Below are 21,718 nucleotides of genomic sequence, written 5' to 3' on the forward strand. Positions count from 1 at the left end.
AATTTTGGTTACGCGAAGTCCAATTTCTTGGACATGTGGTAAATGGAGATGGAATCCACGTGGATCCCACCAAGATCGAAGCAATAAAGAATTGGGAGACTCCAAAAACACCAACCGAGATTCGACAATTCTTAGGATTGGCTGGGTACTATCAAAGGTTTATTGAGGATTTTTCAAAGATCGCTCAACCATTGACCTTTCTCACGCAGAAGGATAAGAAGTTTGATTGGGGAATCAAACAGGAAGAAGCATTCCAGATACTGGAAGACAAGCTTTGCAATGCACCGATCTTATCGCTACCGGAAGGAACAGATGATTTCGTGGTATACTGTGACGCCTCGCGTCAAGGTTTGGGTTGCGTGCTGATGCAACGCCAGAAGGTTATAGCTTACGCATCATGCCAATTGAAAGGTCATTAAAAGAATTATACCACGCATGATTTAGAGCTAGGCGCAGTGGTATTTGCGTTGAAGATTTGGAGACATTATTTATATGGTACGAAGTGTACAATATTCACGGATCATAAAAGTTTGCAGCACATATTCGACCAGAAGGAGCTAAATATGAGACAAAGACGCTGGGTCGAATTATTGAACGATTACGACTGTGAAATCAAGTATCATCCAGGGAAGGCGAATGTGGTCGCCGATGCCCTAAGTCGAAAGGAAAGGATCAAGCCCATAAGGGTTAGGGCTTTAGAGATGATTATTCAGACAGATCTTTCCCTGCACATTCGTGCCGCGCAGAAAGAGGCTCTGAAGGAAAGAAACATCGAAGAGGAATATCTCCGTGGAATGGAGAAACAATTAGAACCAAACGAGGAAGGAACGTTATGTTTCATGAAACGGATTTGGGTTCCTCTGTTTGGTGGTTTGAGAAAAGTTATTTTTGATGAAGCTCACAAATCACGGTACTCTATCCATCCAGGAGCGGAAAAGATGTACCAGGACCTTAAGGATTATTATTGGTGGCCTAGAATGAAAGGCGATGTTGTTGTTTATGTTAGCAAGTGTTTAACGTGCGCCAAGGTAAAAGCTGAATACCAGAAGCCTTCAGGACTCCTGCAACAACCTGAGATTCCCAAGTGGAAATGGGAACAGATTTCAATGGATTTCATAACAAAGTTACCAAGAACGCCAAAAGGTCACGACACTATTTGGGTAATAGTAGACCGGTTAACAAAATCAGCGCACTTCTTACCCATCAGAGAGAAGGACAACACGAGCAAATTAGCTGAGATTTACATGAGAGAGATCGTTGCACGTCATGGAGTGCCTCTCTCGATCATCTCTGATAGAGACGGAAGGTTTGTGTCAAGGATTTGGCAGTCTTTCCAAGAAGCTTTTGGCTCATAGTTGAACCTGAGTACAGTATTTCACCCGCAGACTGATGGCCAGAGCGAGAGAACTATTCAGACATTGGAAGATATGCTGAGAGCATGTGTTATGGACCTGGGTGGTAGCTGGGATAAACATTTACCATTGGTCGAATTCTCGTACAACAACAGCTACCACACCAGTATTGGAGCCGCACCATTTGAAGCTCTATACGGGCGCAAGTGCTGATCACCACTTTGTTGGTCTGATGCAGGTGATAGACAATTGGTTGGTCCTGATGTGGTCCAGGAAACCACAGATAAGATTGCACAGATCCGAGATCGCATCAAGGCGACTCGAGATCGACAAAAATGCTATGCGGACCGAAGAAGGAAACCTCTGGAGTTTGAGGTAGGAGACATGGTTTTGTTAAAGGTATCACCCTGGAAGGGTGTGGCACGCTTCAGAAAGCGTGGAAAACTGAATCCGCGAGATATTGGTCCATTCAAGATTCTGGAAAGAATTGGTTTAGTAGCATACAAGTTGGATTTACCTGCCGAGCTGAATGGTGTTCACGATACATTTCATGTATCAAATCTGAAAAAGAGTCCAACGCAAGAAACTGTTGTCATTCCCACAGACGAGATTCATATTGACGACACACTCCATTTTGTCGAAGAACCAGTTGAGGTTACAAATTGGAAGATAAACAAAACCCGCAGGAGCAGTGTCAAACTCGTCAAAGTTCGTTGGAATGTAAGACATACACATGGGAACGTGAGGACCGAATGAAAGAAAAATACCCCCACTTATTTCCTAAGACCCCTGCATCTAGAAGCAGAACCTAAAATTTCGGGACGAAATTTTCTTAACGGGGGGAGAATGTGACAACCCTCATAAAACCAGGTATCCGTACAAATTAATTAATATTTATTTAATGCTCAATTACTGTGCTTGCTTACAATTGTGGTTAAACTGCTTCTTGATTTCTGATACATACATATTCATGCATCATACTTTATTACTGTCACTCCATTTATTACACAGAACTATAGTGACAAACTTGATGCACAAAAGCACAGTTAGCACAATGAACGGATAACCCAGTAAACATGCTGACATAGCCAGCACTAGACAGACACTGTCTCTGAGGCCAGTATGAGCCGGGAATAGGTCACTACACCAGTAGGGACTGTAAGGAGGGAGGATTCTAAAACTGCGTCACTAGGTGATAGTTATAGTGACCGGATGTGCCTAAAACATGCTTTAATTACAAAATTCTGCACTTATTACAAAAATTCAGCATTAAGCATAACTAGTAAAGTGCAAAAACTTGGTAAAATAATGCTAGACACTTCCCAAAGTGTCGGGGATTTATTGTGTCACTAAAAACACTATAAAAGACACTTTAAATACTTATTTAGCACTTTAACGGATCAATATCCAACCGAACAACCGGACTTTACCCGGAACATAAAAATATTGTCAAAAACATAGTTTATACTTTTCTGAGCTAGTTAGGGACCCCGAACACCCTAACACCCGTTATATTACACTACACACTAATAACCTACTTAAAATCCTAACTAAACTTAACTAGACACTAACTATCCATTTGAAATCCAACCATACCCCCCCCCCCCTTCATGGGACGGTCACCATAGGGTGACCCACCCCTTGCCATATCTTGATTATTTTAATCATCTTGTCTAATATCTAACCTACATATTACACAATGGATTTAGTGAGAAATGGATTATAAGTATGCTTAAGGGATAAGAACTTTCATTCACAAAACACAACACCAAAAATTGCTCTCTCCCCCCTCTCCTTGAGTGTTCGGCCGAGAACACTAGCCCCACCACCACCATCGTCAAGTTTCGATCTAGCAATATTATATACATACAAAGGTGCAAGGTGACATACAAGGAGGCTCGGTGCTTTCGGAAACTCAAGAACCTCTCTATATTTCTTTTATCCACCTTGTTTACGCCTTGATTCTTCCCTATCCTCGAGCTAGTAGTAAGTGCTTCTAAACATCCTCTTGTTCTTGTTTAAAGTGGTTAATAGGCGATTTAACGGTTAAAATTCAAGAACACCCAAGATCATAACTAAAAGTCTTGAAAGTAAGATAAACTAGTTGGATAAAGAGAAACTAATGGTGTAAATCTTGTAAATCTTGGCTAGTTGTGATTATTTTATGTTGTTTGTTGCTAGTAGTGGGACGGATCATCATCTAACCATACTAGATCATGTTCATGGAACATGAACTAGTAATATGTTAAGTGTAAAAGTTGTAAAATGATGAACCCTTCCACTCATGAACATGAACTTGTGTAAATGAAATTTTTCTTGTAAAATGAGGTTCTAAACTAGTAGATCTAAAGATCTACAAATGGTTTTTCGGAAGAACCAAGTAAAAGATGCAAGTCTTGTTTAAAACCCGGATCTAACATAAACTAAAGGCATTTTAGTGAATAAACAAGTGTGTAAACACTTGTGTAACAAGAAGATTTAACAAAGAAATATTTTCGTAAATCTTGACTAGAAGTTGTAAAACTTCAAATTCTTTAAAAGTAAGGTTTTTAAGAAAATAAAGTTATTTTTAAAGATAACGAAACCTACTAAATATGTTGGAAAGTTACTACGTATTTTTACAAGACTTACAAGTTCATGAGTTTGCGATTTAGTCTTATTTTGACAAGTTTGATGTTTAATATTGTATATTGATGATTGGTGAATTGTTTGATTGAATTTTGAAAAGAAAATGATACGCTAGTAAGCGTGGCCACCTCCAGTTACAGAGGAAACTCTGGCGAAATTTTTCCAGAAAATAACACTTAGAATATTTTTGTGACAAGTGTTTATAAATATATTTTTGACTTGTTTTTCCAAACAAACTTAGCCATGATTTTTATTATAAAATAACCAAGTATTCGGAGGTGGACTTTCGTAAATAAAACTTGTTAAATATATATTTAGAATATATATTTCATAATAAAACGCTTGTGTGATGATATGATTATTTTGTGAACTAGAGATATATTATTTTTAGAGTAAAAATAATATTACTTGAAATATCATGAAAATACGACTCCAAAATAATACCAACGCCCTCACAAATAAATATTTAAGTTACACCGGTATTATTATTACAGCACGAACCTTAAAATGTAACTTATGTATTTTCGGAAAATACCCTTAAATGTGTATTTTGATAAAGTATTATTTTGGAAATGGTATGAAGTAAAATATAATATTTTTGGGAAAAATTTGTATATTTTAGAAATAGAAAATTGTAGACAAGTGATTTAAAATATATTTTCAAGTGAGACTTAAAAATATATTTTTGGAATTATAAAACACACATGTGTTAATACCCCCATCCTTGGGAATGAATATAATTATTAAATAATCAAGAAGTGTAAATACGAAATAGTTGTCTAACTATTTCCCAAAAACGTTAAACCTTAAGCCAAGGCACGGCCGTCCGTCTAATAGAAGTTACTACATGTAGGTCGTCACGCAGCATGTTGATTGGGATTGGCTATTTCGAGACGCACTTCAGTGAGTTCATGTCCCCATTTTCTCTTAACTGTTTTCAGTTTTTAGACTCCGGGGGTGAAATACATGTTACTATGATTACGAATACTTTTATACATTGTATGGTTAGCGTAAGGAGGGTTACTACTTAGATCATATGAGTGGGTAGGCGGAAACTAGAGGCCATTAATCCTCATTGTAGGACTGAGGGTCATTAGCGGTAGATCTATCTGGGTGTAGCGAGCCCAACTCCAGGCCCAACTGTACGGACCTCGGGGTGACTTTGAGCCCGACGCAAAAATCTGCTAGGTTTGAGTCTTCCTACTACACTTCACGCATATCATTGGCCTTGCAAACCAATGGTGATCTCATTTTTCCTTATTTGCTACATACCAGGGATTTTTTTTCATACAAATGTATTACAAAGGTTTTTACATACTCACTTTTACATGAACCCGCTCAACTTTTGTTGATTTTTCAACTTACATGTATTTCAGGGAATTAGGGATCTGGCGAGGTATGCTATGTCTTCATGCTGCGTAGAGAAGTGATGTCATCCAAGTTTAGGGGTTGTGACTTTTGCCTGGATGAGTCACAAGTCTTAATCTGTGTTTGTTTCATGTTTTTTGGTTGTGTCTTATGAACAATGTTTTTAGTTTGTTGTGTTGTATTTTCGTTGCATGTGTCGACGTTTGAAAACAATGTTGTGGTATTTTATTTTTAAAACATGAAGTAATGGATGATAATCATGGTTTTACTTTCATGTAGCTTTGTTGTGATTAAGCTATGGTATTAAGAAGTCACACCAAATAAACCCACGCTTCCGCAAAGCCAAGGTGTGACAGTATGGCACGAGATCAGAGATGCTCAGATCACCGGTCCCGAGTTACTACAAGAAATGACAGACAAGATCCTCCAAATAAGGGACAATCTCTTGAAAGCTCGGAATCTTCAAAAGAGCTACGCCGATAAACGCCACAAGCCCCTTGAGTTTGAAGTTGTTGATCACATACTCCTAAAGGTTTCACCTTGGAAGGGAGTGATCCGATTCGGCAAGAAAGGAAAGCTAACGCCACGATACGTGGGTCCCTTTAAGATTCTGGAAAGAACTGGTAAAGTGGCCTACCGACTCGAATTACCAGTTGAACTCAGCAGCGTACATCCGATATTCCACGTCTCAAACCTCAAGAAGTGCCTAGCTGAGAAAATCTCCACGTACCTCTCGAAGACCTGCAAGTAAACGAGACCCTGCACTTTGTGGAAAATCCTGTAGAAATCATGGATCGAGAGACCAAGAAACTTCGACGCTCACGCATTCCTAGAGTGAAGGTTCACTGAGAAGGCAAACGCGGCGCCGAGTTCACTTGGGAACTCGAAAGTGATATGAAAGCTAAATATCCGCAACTCTTTGTTACGCCTGCTCCTTAATTTCGGGACGAAATTTCCTAAAGTAGGGGAGGCTGTAACAACCCGACTTTTCGGATCGTTACCCGTTTGCTTTTGCTTCGATTTGTAACCGTCTTGTATTCCGAGATTCGATATAAATAAAGGGTTATGTTATACTAAATACTTTTTCATCACACCGCACCACTACATGTTTAAACGCTTTATATTCGCAAATGCTTACGCAACACGAATTACAGAGAATTATGCTATTTAAATTATCGAGTGTGTTTGTTTGTTCGGTAACCACTCAAGCCTTGGCATTCGCTTATCACGACTAATAGGCTAAATTCAAACGTTGTTATTAGTAGTAGTAATGTTATGCTGTGTGTTCTTATGTGCTCTACTTGTGTGTGCTTATTATACATTGTTACTCGCAAATGCTATCGCAACGCAAACTCAACGCTACTCGCACAACTCGATTTATCACACTAAAAGGCAATGCGACCCGAAACTCAGTGCTACGCTAAGATACTTAGGTGGTGTTTGTTTTTTGGCCAGAAGAACTTCTGGCCACTTATGTCTGCGCCGCGCAGACGCGCGCAGAGGTTTGGAGTCCGTAGCTTGTTTGTTTTTTAGAAGTGGTTTCATTAAAAAAGCTCTGCCCCAACTCTTTCTGGTGCAGACCTTGCCCTATGTCTGCAAGCCTCTTCCATCCTCTTCTCAAAAAACACAGAGCCCTAATCCTCTAATCCTCACAGCCGCAACCTCCTTCCCCACCACTTCCACCTCTGGCTGCACCACCTCCCCCACCAGCTGCACCTCCACGTCGACTTCCACCACCACCTCCACCACTCCCAACCTCAGCGGCACCCCCACCATCTGCGACCTCCAACCTCAGCGGCACCCCAACCCGCTACGACCTGCACCACCACGTCTCCGCCACCCATCTCCTCCACCCGACACCCCCAATCACCTCCACCTTCAAAATCGCCGCCGTCAATCGCTGATTCTGCTCCGATTCTTCATACTCGCCACTGTTTCTCTCTCTCTCTCTCTCTCTCTCTCTCTCTCTCTCTCTCTCTCTCTCTCTCTCTCTCTCTCTCTCTCTCTCTCTCTCTCTCGCTGAAGTGGTGGTGGAGGTGGGAGATGGTGGTGGCGAAATTAGGGTTTCTGGATGTGCGGTGGTGGTGGTGGTTGCGACGGTGTTGACGGTGGTTGTTGGTTGTGGTGGTGGCAGGTGGACGGTGGTAGATGAGGTGGTGGCGGATGGTTGTGGTGTTGGTGGTAGATGAAGGCAGAGAGAGATAGAGAGGAGTGTTCTTTGTGTTTGTTGTGTGTGTTGTGAGAGGAGTAGAGAAGAGGTTTTTGTAGAAGTAAACAAACGCTCTTCTCCTTGCAGACTGCAGACCTTTGGTCCACCTCTTCTTCTGCAGATGCCTGCAGATGTGGTCCGCAGACTGCAGACCTTTTCCCGCAGAAAAAACAAACAACACCTTAAAGTACCAATACTAACTAACGCAACAAGACGCATTAAACGAGCATCTTATATACAAAAACGAGGAATTCCCGCACAAAACAGCACCTTCGAACGAAGCCAAGCCGCCTCGTATGAAGGCACTGCCTTCGTACAAAGGCAGCTGGTTCGAACCAAGGTCCCAATGTGAACCCACCATCTCTATTAATAGCCAAGCCCCTCCTCATTCATTCTCACTTGCTGATTTCATACCGAAACTCTGCCGAATTGTTGTCCGACCATTTTCAAGAAAGATTTAACAGTTTTATTCAATTACACAACGTTTTCCACTTCGATTTTCCACAAGAATCACTTCATTTTCATCTAAAACTCTTATGTTCTCACTTAAAACTTCATCTTTTCAGTTAAACTTCTTCTTTTCTTCATAAATTCTTGTTTTTACCAAAATCTTCATCTTTTTCATCAAACCTTCTTCTTTTACAAAGGGTTTACACTTAACTGAGTGTATTGGGACTAGCTACGACTTCCCAAGTTAGAAATTTGTTGGTTTCACACTCACCAAGTGCTAGATCTAAGTAAAAACCTTTCAAAAACTTTCTTAAACTTGATTTTTACACCAAACCGGACCAAAAACGACATGTATCTCGTTCACTGAATAGTGGAACGAGGTAATATCGAAACCGGCTTGAAAAGGATTCGGAAATACATCCGATTCAGGCGAAAACACAGCACTGAATGCCAAAAACAGCCATGTTTGCGAACTGGACTGTTCTGTATGAAGGCACATGGCCTCGTACGAAGGCGCTGCCCTCGTACGAAGGCCCTGGTTTTACACCTAACAGCCCGATTCCCACCCATGACGTAATCAAAGACCTCTCTGACTTTAAGTTTAATCAGTAGCTTAAGGTTGGAGGGATGAACACTCGATTTTCCGAAGACAGGCGCGAAGACACTCGATTTTGGACAACGGAAGCCCCACGAGTACGAAGACCCACCTTCGTACGAAGGCACCAGCTTCGTACGAAGCTTCTGTTTCCCACCGAGACTCTGATTTTCGACCGTTTCAGCACTTTGGAGGACTCACGCTTCTGTTCTCGTACGCAGGCTTATCTGGCGCTCTCTTCAATCCATTGAGGATCGTGTTTCTTGATTAGTACATGCTCTGTGAGTATACTCTAACCCATTTTCGTTTAAAGCACTTTTGGGTGTTACATACGTTCTCTATCAAAACACAACACACAACGCAAACACTTTATAAACGCTAACCGCTCCCGCATGCGATACGTGATTTGTTGAATGCTTGTTACTATGCTTACACAATGTTATGCCAGGCCGCCTTTAGCAACGATAGTACTATAGTTTGGACTAAGCACCTGTGTGACAGGGGTTGCTAAGGATCTACCTTACTTCACGTGTTCGCTTCGGTGAACATGTGTCGAGCATACTCTACATCGCAGTCACGTGGTTGGGTTGTATCATTGTTGGTAGTTACATGCTTCGCCCGTTACATGATACATGTTGGTTATGCGTAAACGCTTTTATTCTATATCTATGCAAACTTTTGTACTCACCTTTACTTTATGTATTGACTTTTATTTTAACGTATGTGACAGGTTGATGGTCTGTTTGCTGCAATGGATTAGAAAGTCTAGAAACCCGCAAATAAAATCTAGGTTGTCGGATTGGTTTTGTTTAATATATTTGAACTCTGTGATGACTGTTTGTGAAATATTTGTTTATTGGTATGGGACAATGAACCTTTTAAATATTGTCATTTAATAGTTGTTATAGTTTCTCTTGAGAAATCTGGTTCGCCTAGTGCCGCGCTCCGATGATTCCGCCATCGGTTGGGGTGTGACAGATTGGTATCAGAGACATAACTATAGGGAATTAGGTCGAGTCGTGTAGAATTGACCTAGTCTATAGTCTAAGTACCAACAGCCCACATTTTGCTAAACTCTCGTTCGAACCTACTATGTTGCACCTTCGTTTTTTTGTGTAGACTAGGTCGAAATTTATGTTGTCGGTGATGCTAGGTTTCATCACTATATGGTTCATTGGTTGAAAGTGAATTATACATCCTAAATGACATTCATCCTCCAACACCTCCAACCCAGCACGTACAAATATAGCAATGATTTGTCATATTACACAACTAGCCTAAGATCCCGCGAGTTTCGCGGGTGGCTTAACACAAATATATAACTTAAAATTGTTGAAATAATCATTTGAAATAGATAAATGTTCAAGTAACGAAATCCATTCCTCTACCCGCTCATACGTAATGTATCAAACGAAGTTACAAAACCAACGCACTATTTTTACAGTCCAATTAAACAAACAATACAAATATCGTCCGGCTACCGTTAGGCTCTTGCACATGTCTTTTAAATTGCTTAATTCAGCAAGGGATGTTGGCAACGTTCCCGTCAACCGGTTTGAGGACAAAATCCTGGAGTAAAGTATCAAAGAACAGAATAAGTTAAAATATGTGAGTAATCGAAGAACAAACAAACAAACCGAGAGCCAAACAGCCTTACAATGTTTGTAAATTTATTAATCTCCCCAAATAAGAAGGAACAGTCCCCGAAAAGTTATTTGCTTCAAGGTTCCTATGTAAAATGTATAGTTAGTTACATCACCATAAATAACAATATTAAACATACGTTTTCCTAGAATTAAGAGTAAAGTACACGGACGGTCCCTATCGTTTACCAATATTTTGAATTTGGTCTCTAGTTTTCTAAAACGTACACAGATGGTCCCTGTCGTGTGGTTTGCACTTTGTAACGCATTTAGTCCCCAGCCAACAAATCTAAAGCTTTTAGCATGTTCATGTTAGGGACTAAATGCATTACAAAGTGCAAATCACAAAGACTATCCATGTACTTTTAGAAAAAGGGGGGACTAAATGTGTTACAAAGTGCAAACCACAGGGACCATCCGTGTACTTTTGGAAATATAGAGACTGAATCCAAAATTTTGGTAAACGACAGGGACCATCCGTGTACTTTACTTTATAATTAATGGTAGTAAGTAGCTTAATATTATGACATAGTCATCTAATAAATTGGACGGTTAATAACAAACACTACCAAATAGAAAATAAATACAACGTACAAATATGTCAAAGTTTTGTAATATTTCCCAGTTCCGCTGCTATCTTTCCAAAAAAGTGGTTTCCAAGAAGAGAGCTGCGTAGTCAATGGGTCAATGTTGTGAAAACATAAACTAAAGATTCAAAGCTTAAGTTAATAAACAAAAAGATTATATAAATAGATTTTTACATTGATTGCAACTGTGATGAACCCAATTCAGTTGGTATGGTACCACTGAGGTAATTGTTTGCAACTGTGATGAACCCAGTTCAGTCAATCGGTAACCTTTATGGTGGTGTATGGAGGGTGACGGTGAAACGAAGAGAGGTTATGTAGTGTTATCAGTGAAATTAAATATTACATTATAAAGTAAGTGGATTGCAATTATAATCACAAATCTAGCTGCAAACAATTCATAAATTTCTAAATATCTCCTTGTATTAGTAATTTTATCGTATATTAGTAATTTCAATCAGTCATGTGTTCATTCTTCCTCTAATTTGGGTCCCAACTTAATTCTTCACCTTTTTAATTCTTCTACAAAACAACAGATATCATCAAAAGTATGCATATCGTAATAAAATCTTTAAGATGTTAACAAATAACAAACTTGACACTAAAAGATGATTACGTTACCTCTAGAATTGTATTCTTGAATTCACTACTCACCGCAATGCCATTATATATAGAAATAGAACGACCATTTTGGAACTCGAATCCAGCCATTGCAAGGAGCCTAATCAATCTCTGGCTTCTTTGTGATTGCAAAGATTTTAAGAAAAGAATGATAGTTAAACTATTAGCACAAAATTATTATAAGAAAACAATTAGCATTAATAAAAGACCTATTGGCATAAAACATGAACTGCTGAAAGTCTGAAACGTAATAAGATAGAAATTTCCTTTTTACAAAAGTTATTCAAGATATTGGAAACATCTTTTTTTTTTTAAATAGTGGTACCTCATGTAGCAGCCACCACTTATTTCTTTTGCAAGACCAAAGCAAACAAACATAGTCATGCAATTAGAAGGTCAAATATCAACTACGCGGAGTAATTTTACAGGTTCCTGACAGTGCTAAAAGAAGTGAACATATATATTAGATAGAACTTAAAGATTTTGAGTTGATCATGATTTTTATCATATTTCAAAATCAAATCCGATTCAAACTAAAAAACCTAAATTAATCATGTAATAAGTTATGGTAGTTACCTTAATGCAACAGTCTGGTGTTGAGAAAGTCTAATCATTTCTTTGATGCAACAATCTGGTGAAACGGTTGTGATGTGCCGGCAGTGGTGAAGATAGGAGACGCCAACACAGTGATGAAGAACGCCTAGCCAGTCAAGCGCGAAAAGTTGTTCGTAAACATTTCAAGACCTTCTCTATATCAATCCCTGCTTGCATAGATACAATAAGTATATTATTAAAATCGATAACTATAGATATGTAGAAAAATAAGAAACTTTTGTCATTTGATACTCGATATCGATATATAGTTATGCATCCTTATTCAATGGTACCTTAATAAGATTTCATACACATTTATGAGCCTCTAAAGCTACTGTGTAATATGTACACAAATTATGTAATTCAATAGAACTTATCAACATCAACATAATTTATCATCATTCTATCTTTACTGTACAAACAAAGTGAAAGATTGCATGAGAATTTAAGTAACAGAAAATTAGTTACAATTGGTGTGCAACAAAAACAAACCACTATTAGATGCTGGTTTGAATTTTAGGACCCATTTGCATGTATGGATACTTATAACAGAGAGATGGCAAGTATACAGATCAAATATATTGCTCTATGATTTGATAATAATAACCACTTGTTACATCATACTTGAAGAATATCACGATATAAAGAATGGAAAACAAAAAATCTGATGCTAGAATCATGAAACATAACTTGTTACCATCTACGATTACAACAAAAGGAGATGATGTGATAATGTGTCACTATTTATTGCTTCAACAAAAAGTTCATCAAAATTGGTCAATTAGTCCAAACAACTTCAACAAACAGTTCAATTCAAGCATAGCATGTAAGTGAAACATGAAATTCGCGAACCTGATTTCTTCAAACGATAGCAAAGCTTCTTTCAATAACCAACACCCTGTACATACACTTCACAAATTCAGTTCATAAACTACAGAAAATAAAAATCTCTCTATATAATTATAAACTATAATAAATCCACTTACCAGAAAATACAACCATATCAACAATGGAGAGTGAAAGGGATATTGTATGCCTTTATAGACTTCACTCTAGACTCAATGTGCAGAAGAGGAAGCCAAATTCAAAGAGCAACCTGTCTAGATGAATATGTGAGCAGAAGAGTACCAGTGGTGGCTTCTGTATCAGCAGCAGCTCCCAAGCTCCAACTTGATCCAGACCACTCACAGATCTCTACTGAGTATTCCTAAAAAATATGATATGTGAAGCGTTCTCATAAAACCTAAACGACCAATTCCTCCCGTTCTTTTTTTATAATTTCAACCCAACTTGACCTGTCATATATCTCTATGGTTATGTTATTAACCTTGTTTCAGATTTTATAAAAATCATTTCTAATTTAACTATGCTTTTATTCACCAGAATACCCAGATCTTCTTGGAATCTAGAGTAAAATAAATTAACATGCTTACACTAGAATACCACTTGTAGTATCCAAGCTATTATCAATAAACCCAGCTAGACTTGTGCAAAGCTCATGAAGTTTGTCTGCAATTTCTACCTCTGTGACACGCACATCTTTGTTTATTTCCTCCTCCAGCCAAGACAAAAATTCAGCAAGAGCAGCTGCATCCCTAATTCAAAAAAAAAAATTAAAAAATTATAGCATTTTGACTTACAATTATATATGGCAAAAACACAAATGGCAGATCCTCTAGCATCAACAAAGTCAATGAACTTCATACCTTGAAAAACAAACAGTTCAATTATATATAGAATTTTAGAAAAACAAATGGAGAATGAGAATGTTGAACGCCAATTAGGGTTTCACAGAATCATCGATCCAAAGTTCTATATCAACCATGAATTTCATCTGAATGATAATAACTTACTGTTCACAAAAACAAAATCAAACATTTAGCTTCAAAAAATATAGATTAAAATTATATTTCACTTTCAATAAACAGATCTAGGGTTTAGTTCATAAATATTGTAAGATATAAATCACGAAATCAACCTAAAGCATATCAAGTTAAGGATAATCAAATCAAGAAAATGATGGAAGAATCCCCAACGAATCAGTATTAATCTAATTAAGATTAAGAAAACACGTTCAAATGAAACCCTAATTAAGATAATTTACGATTTACAATAACAAAATCACAATTCAGCCTCTAAAAACCAAAAATCTAACACCAAAATTGAAAGAAGTGATCGCGATTAGGGCTTGCGACAATTAGATGAAGAAGAAAAAGAAAATCTTTGAATATGATTACCAACATTAGTTAGATTCTTCATTGAAAATAATCCATGGATCCAAGTTTGATTTGAAGAGGATGTAGAGTGAAGCCAGAGAGAAACCGTTGAAAAAATGATTTAGGGTTTGGGTGGATAATGATTTCAACTGATTGAGAGAATTGATTAGTTTCCAAAATTCTGGCGGTTTCAAAAACAAAAAGAGAGTAGGAAGGAAGAAATATTTTGCCGCTCAAAGGAAAAAAAGAGGAGAGGATGAGATGCCAAGTGTCATCAAGCAACCTAAGCAAATGCTCTGTGAGTATACTCGAACCCATTTTCGTTTAAAGCACTTTTGGGTGTTACATACGTTCTCTATCAAAACACAACACACAACGCAAACACTTTATAAACGCTAACCGCTCCCGCATGCTATACGTGATTTGTTGAATGCTTGTTACTATGCTTACACAATGTTATGCCAGGCCGCCTTTAGCAACGATAGTACTATAGTTTGGACTAAGCACCTGTGTGACAGGGGTTGCTAAGGATCTACCTTACTTCACGTGTTCGCTTCGGTGAACATGTGTCGAGCATACTCTACATCGCAGTCACGTGGTTGGGTTGTATCATTGTTGGTAGTTACATGCTTCGCCCGTTACATGATACATGTTGGTTATGCGTAAACGCTTTTATTCTATATCTATGCAAACTTTTGTACTCACCTTTACTTTATGTATTGACTTTTATTTTAACGTATGTGACAGGTTGATGGTCTGTTTGCTGCAATGGATTAGAAAGTCTAGAAACCCGCAAATAAAATCTAGGTTGTCGGATTGGTTTTGTTTAAGAGATTTGAACTCTGTGATGACTGTTTGTGAAATATTTGTTTATTGGTATGGGACAATGAACCTTTTAAATATTGTCATTTAATAGTTGTTATAGATTCTCTTGAGAAATCTGGTTCGCCTAGTGCCGCGCTCCGATGATTCCGCCATCGGTTGGGGTGTGACAGATTGGTATCAGAGACATAACTATAGGGAATTAGGTCGAGTCGTGTAGAATTGACCTAGTCTATAGTCTAAGTACCAACAGCCCACATTTTGCTAAACTCTCGTTCGAACCTACTATGTTGCACCTTCGTTTTTTTGTGTAGACTAGGTCGAAATTTATGTTGTCGGTGATGCTAGGTTTCATCACTATATGGTTCATTGGTTGAAAGTGAATTATACATCCTAAATGACATTCATCCTCCAACACCTCCAACCCAGCACGTACAAATATAGCAATGATTTGTCATATTACACAATGCGTAAGTTGCAGCATAAGAAAACTTTGATTACATATATGTTATAGATGACCCGGAGGTCGTAAAAAGGGTTGTGTACCACTCAAAATGGGATTGGGTGGAAAAATACATATTTTTATATGGGTTAAAGAAGAGTAGGCAGATTGCCATGACAAACAAATTCAAAGGTTTGTAGCTATCAATTGTTTACTGTCCTGAGTGAAATGCTTGACTACTATCTTTGAATTAAGGAGTGTTTGATATTTAGCATCATGTATGCATAAGCTTATTGACTTCTTTGTGCAATTGATGGAAGTAAGAATTCAGTTTACTTTATTTATTATTTCCTTTTGGCTGATTTTTTTTAAATTTTTAAACTGACCGCGATAGGTAACCATGAACTGAACACCCCTACTTCATACTATGTTCCATGGTATTGAATCATATTTCATTCTGTTTTTATTAAATCCCAACAAATCCAAACTATTTTCTTTTATTAAACCGCGTGTACACGCGGGCTGTAACCTAGTAATTGTTATACAGCAGAGATATGATTTACTAATAAAGAAATATATTATGATTTACTAATAAAGAAATATATTAGAAGTTTATTTAATTTTTGAGGTTTATAACGTTTAACTATCAAGATATTAACTTTAGCTTATAATAACACTATTTTTTGGTTTTTTTAGTTTTTTTTTTTTTTTTTTTGAACGGCCAACAGAATCAATCCCGAGCACTCTCGGGGCACCCACTGGACCAAACGGAGTACTAACAGAGTAACCCGAGTCCACCACCAATTCCGGGGAAAACCCCGTAACCCACCCGTCCGTAGGCACGACGGTAAAATTACGGGTAAACCCCGTTCGGCTCAAGGAGCGTCTCCTAACATTGTCCACCAATGCCTCACTCCCTGGGTCTCCTATCATTGCCCACCAATATCTCACTCTACACCAAGTGAGAGTTGAACTTGCATCTCTCAAGAGAAATGCAAGTCTTCCACAACTTGTTCTAGAGATCATTGGCACTTATTGAAAGCATATGAATAATACTAATTATATAAATTTAATTACTAAGTGAATTATTATAAGCTATTAATTATGATCATAACTAACTAAATGTAGCAATTAAAATTTGAATTGCTACTATTATGTTTAAAAATCACGACTTATATATTGGGTTAATATATATAAAAATGACGACTATATGTTTAATAATAATAAAGGAAGTTGCTACATAAAAGATATAACAATAATTTGAAAAGATTCTAGCATGATAGAATATTAATGGTCTGGATCCAAAAAGTCAAAATACTATAAACTTTAGACCCTTTATTTACAGTCTAAATCATTTGGTACAAGTTGTTGGTTGGTTAGTTAGGCGTGCAAGAGAAGAGATATCCCAGATAAAGGCTCACAAGTCCCACCATAAAAACATACAGCAATGGAAATCCCACCTGAGCCCTATGTCTCTTACTTCTCACCAAATCCTGCAACTCAAACCCATCAATAAATTGGTTATATCTTGTCAGATCATCATCAAGGCTTATTACTTACTACATTATCATAAGACCACTTGTATTATCTATCACAACTTCTAAGGCTGTCAACTAACGTTATGGCCGAATTTGCTTTTATGGCGGCAAGTGGCCTTGTGCATTTACACTCTGTTCCAAAGTTTACTAATGGAAGGAAAGGAAAAGAAACAAAAAGAAAGTAAGTATTTTGTCTTCCAGAGTTTCATTTAAGGAAGGAAAATAAAATATGTCATGTTCTCGAGTTTCGTGTGTAAGGAAGGAAATGAAAGGCTAAATTCTTTAGTTTTTCTTTCCTTCCGATTTGGGAGAAAATTGTGGGAAAGACATCTTTTTTTTCCTTTCCTTTCTCACTTTTACTTTCTTTTCTTATCACTCGTTAAGTTAACTCGGGAACAGACTAACTAAAAATAATGCATAAAGATTAAATAAATGAATGGATTGAGAACACACATACCAATTCTCCCTGTAAAAAGTGTTTCTCTTGAGCAACTGATCTTTTTTCTTCTGTTAGATGTAGGATGGTTGCTTTAGCCTGAGGATTTGTGTTCATCAAAGCAAGCCAAAAAATAATCCCACATGGCATAACCAAGTCCAAACTGATATATAACATAACTCACCTCGGTAAGCTTTGACTCGAGTTCTTTGACTTTTGACCTTATTGCTTCAACATCTTCAGCTAATTTCAGCTCTTCTGTATTGTCAATCTGCACAAACTCTTCATTTCTCTTTGCATACACCTGGCTCGGTTCTTCTATCTTTCTTTCAGCATCTTTCCTCTTTGAAGATTCTTCCATCTTCGGTTTTACAGGTTCTTCTATCTTTCTTGCAGCATCTTTCCTCTTTGAAGATTCTTCCATCTCCGGTTTTACATGTTCTTCTATCTTTCTTGCAGCATCCTTCCTCTTTGAAGATTCTTCCATCTTCGGTTTTACAGGTTCTTCTATCTTTCTTGTCACCTCTAAACTTTCACTGGGCACTTCCAAGCTCTCAGCAACCTGTAATTAGTTTAGATAACTATTTTCATTAAAACAACTTTAACAAACATAATGGATAAACACCCACAAAATACAAGACATCCAAGTTAGCACTCGTCTAGTGGGTGGGTTAACCTTTAACACGTATAATTCATGTAGGAAAAATGATAATAAAAGAAATATACAGTCAGATATCTTTAAGCAAATTGAATTAATAGGTTGAAAACATTTGCATAAAACTTTGAGCAACTTCACAACCCATTCGACTCGTTTGTAAGTTTTTATGTCAGTCCGTCATAGCAAAAACGACGCCATTACACACAATAAGGTCTTACCTTGGCAGGAGAAGTATTTATGTCATCTTTGACTTCTCTGCTTGCATTACTGTCCACCAGCTTTAACGGTTCATTAATTGGTGACTCTGGTGGGGGGATGAGGATCACTTTAAGCTTCTTTTCATCAACAATTTTGCCATCCGCTTTAACAAACTGACAAATTGAAGAATCAGATAAACAAACTTACCATGAAAACCACACTCATAAGACACTAACCATGTTAGATGTGACATCCTCCTCCTCCGTCCCCTCTGGGACAACAGTACTTTGGATTAAGAACTTATCTTTGCTGATCATATCAGGAGGAGCTACCTTTGGCGCTTGCATAGTAACTGCATCATCTCAATAACATACACAATTTCTATAAATTCACTCAAATACTTGGTACTCGTAGAGTCACATCACATGATGCAATTTTATGGGAACCTTTGTTCATAATTAAAAAGGGTAAATTACTTTTTAAGTCCCTGTGTTTTATGGGTTTTAACCACTTGAGTCCAAAAGCAAAAAGTTTAACGACCTGAGTCCCCATAAGCATTGTTAGAATTTTTTGGTTAAGTATTGTTAAATGACCAAATTTCTGACACTGTTAGAATTTTTTGGACTCAAGTGGTTAAAACTCATAAAAACAGGGACTCAAAAAGTAATTTACCCTAAAAAAGAAAGGTTACACGTTAGATAACCAACCACCAACCCAAAAAAGTATCGTGTCAGACGAAATGCATAATATTTCTTCAGATTGGTAGTTTTGATCTGCAAATAACTAACTATTCATCCTTTGCTTGATTGATAGAGCAATTGCATATATACATTTTGTTAAAATTCCTGGTACTGAAACAAGAAAGATTATGGCCCTTCGTATGCATATAACATACCTGAAAATTCACACGATGCATTTGGATCGATAACTCCAGCATTAGGTCGAACACAATACTTTTTTGGGTTTGTGGTTTTGATCTGCAAAATGGGAAGCAAGCGGTTGCAGTTTGACATTGAGATGAAAAATATAAGATGGAAATGTTCATCACCTTGAAAGCGACATGGTGATTGGTCTTATTGATCATTTGAACAGAACAAGAGCTTTGTTTCTTCAGTTCAACTGGTGCGAAACAAAAAACGAGGTCAGCAGATATATCAAAATGATCAGTTCTTCCTGTAAATAAACTTTTACCAAAGCATGACTGATCATTTATCTTCTGTTCAGGTATATAATAATGTTTTTTTTTTTTTTTTTTTTGTATAAAAGCAGTGTTAGTTTTCTGAATTTCATTGGAACCACCATGCATAGTAAATAAAACAATCTAATCAGAGATAGATGATACAAACAAACAAAGAAAGAGCAGCTTAGCTTACATATGAACTTAAGTTGTTGCGCCTGAACCTCCAAAATTTCCGGTTTCATTTCTGCTATATATATATATATATCCTGAAAATCAACATGAAATGGTTACAAATGACAAGATAATTCATGGACCGAATCGCTGAATATTAAACCAAAGAAGATGATTGAAACGGACCTGGCCTGGGGATTTGAATTTGAGCGTAACGCTTGGGTTGGGTTGGGTTGTTGATTCAATTGGAACCCTAAAAAGGGCGAATGAATTTGGGAAGAATTGAAAGCCAAGTTTGTTGTTCAAGGTGGTTTGGTACCAACAACATCAGTTTGTTGAACCCAACGAATTAGTTTTCGTTTGATTCGAAATTCGAATTAATTTAACTTATAAATAAATTGTTTCTATTTTTATCCAGAGTTGTAATGTAATATCTCAACTAGGGTTTGTTCGTGCTTGGCTTATTTACAAACCTAATTAAGCGGAGCGGCTCATTTAAAACCGAGACTTAAATCAAGCGAGCATTTTTCGAGTAGTAAATATTCCGAGCGAGCGTCGAGCGATTTGGACAACCGTGTCGCCCGATTTAAATTTGCTGAGAGAGATAGTGACAATGTTTGGTCTCAAGTTTTTATGTCTTTAAAAATATACACATTTCGTGGCATAATATTTTTCTTATGAATTACAATGTTGTGGCCGACGAGGCGATGATCATATTGCACAAACAATTACGTTGAGAGCATGAGACGATCGACTTAGGGTAACGACATAAAATATTGAGGCGATGAGCAGCCTATCGTTTATCGGTTTAGGATTTAACTTTTAGATTTGATATTAATTTTTTATTGACATGGTTGAGCTAGTACGTATAGATATAGTTGTAAATTTGTATATAGCGAACCAAAGTCTAATAGAGTGGTATATTAATTTAATTTATATTCAAGTATAGATGTATGTGTAATGTGTGTGTATATATATAGGTGTGTATGTATACATGGGCATAGCTTAGTATAAAGTGGGGGGTGCACCCGCCCCCCGAATGTTTCGGTTAGAAGTGTAAAATTTCCTATTTTCGCCCGAAAATTTTAAAATTATATAGGATCCCCCCTCCAATTATTTTGCCTAAATATTTATACAATATATAAATTGGGTCCCATTACTTTCCGCCCCCTCGGAACTTTTGTTCAAGCTCCGCCACTGTATGTATATATGTATAATTTATATTTGTGTGTATATATATATATATATATGTGTGCATATACATGCTTATATATGTATGTGTGTATTTGTATATGTGTGTGTATATATATATATATATATGCTAATTAAAAATTAATAATTCGAGCCAACCCGAGCCAAGCGGACCTTTGCTCATGCTTGGCTCGTTTACAAGCAAACCGAGCAGCGGCTCGTTTACAACCGAGCGTCAAATCAAACGAGCATTTTACGGGCAATTTCCGAATGAGCGTTGTAACACCCCTAAAATTATTAAATGATTAGTATTTATATTTACCATAATAGGTAACTATTAAATACATAAGGATTAATATGACTTAACTTGGTTAAAATTTGCTAATTGATACATAACTAGCAACTAAAAGTGTCCCTTTAGTACATACTAATAGGAGAGGGGCTGAAATAGACAAACAACAAACTTAGTTTAATAAAAAGAAGTTTAAAATATATAACACACACTTGTGTGTGCTCTGGTGCGATGAGGAGAAGAGAAAAAACACCCAAACCCTAATCTTCATCAAAAGGTCAAAATTAAAGCTTGAAAAAAGAGCCCAAATTCATGCATGAAACTATAATGGTGATCCCCAAATCAAGAGGATCATAAGGTATGTTGAATTTTAGTATTTGGTGATGTTATGAAGTTTGGTGAAATTCTTGATATAGCAATCCTTGCATAAATTGTAAGAATTGAAGTGAAATAATGATAGTTTAACTACTTAGAATCATCATACTTGCTATGTCCATGAAGTGATTACTTGAACAACGTGTTAGGAT

At 37.2% G+C, this 21,718-nt stretch overlaps 1 protein-coding gene across 3 annotated transcripts; it reads right to left on the reverse strand.

Moving 5' to 3' along the window:
- Positions 1 to 16,719: 16,719 nt before the first annotated feature.
- LOC110895702 (vesicle-associated protein 2-2) lies at positions 16,720 to 20,145 on the reverse strand. 3 transcript variants are annotated; one of them, XM_022143027.2, is made up of 9 exons: positions 19,895 to 20,145; positions 19,731 to 19,803; positions 19,406 to 19,476; positions 19,253 to 19,334; positions 18,594 to 18,709; positions 18,378 to 18,530; positions 17,686 to 18,063; positions 17,523 to 17,600; positions 16,720 to 17,020 (listed from the first exon to the last, which is right to left on the reverse strand). In XM_022143027.2, exons 2-9 carry the CDS (start codon positions 19,777 to 19,779, stop codon positions 16,904 to 16,906), a joined length of 1,044 nt encoding a protein of 347 aa, XP_021998719.1. In that variant the 5' UTR covers positions 19,780 to 19,803; positions 19,895 to 20,145; the 3' UTR covers positions 16,720 to 16,903. The 3 variants fall into 3 exon arrangements, with proteins under 3 accessions (XP_021998719.1, XP_035837013.1, XP_035837014.1); XM_035981120.1 differs by having other exon boundaries at positions 18,594 to 18,718; positions 19,895 to 20,144; XM_035981121.1 differs by having other exon boundaries at positions 18,594 to 18,718; positions 19,731 to 19,798; positions 19,894 to 20,064.
- Between the last annotated feature and the right edge of the window lie 1,573 nt (positions 20,146 to 21,718).

This window comes from Helianthus annuus, chromosome 12, assembly GCF_002127325.2.
Source record: "Helianthus annuus cultivar XRQ/B chromosome 12, HanXRQr2.0-SUNRISE, whole genome shotgun sequence".
Lineage (NCBI taxonomy): Eukaryota > Viridiplantae > Streptophyta > Magnoliopsida > Asterales > Asteraceae > Helianthus > Helianthus annuus.

Excerpts from the sequence above, each read along its gene's own strand:
- LOC110895702 (XM_035981120.1), bottom strand. The coding sequence starts at position 19,779 with ATGAAACCGGAAATTTTGGAGGTTCAGGCGCAACAACTTAAGTTCATA. Across the intron at positions 18,531-18,593 it reads AGGATGTCACATCTAACATG|TTTGTTAAAGCGGATGGCAA; the intron begins GTTAGTGTCTTA and ends TCAATTTGTCAG. Across the intron at positions 17,021-17,522 it reads ACTTTTTACAGGGAGAATTG|GATTTGGTGAGAAGTAAGAG; the intron begins GTATGTGTGTTC and ends TTTGAGTTGCAG.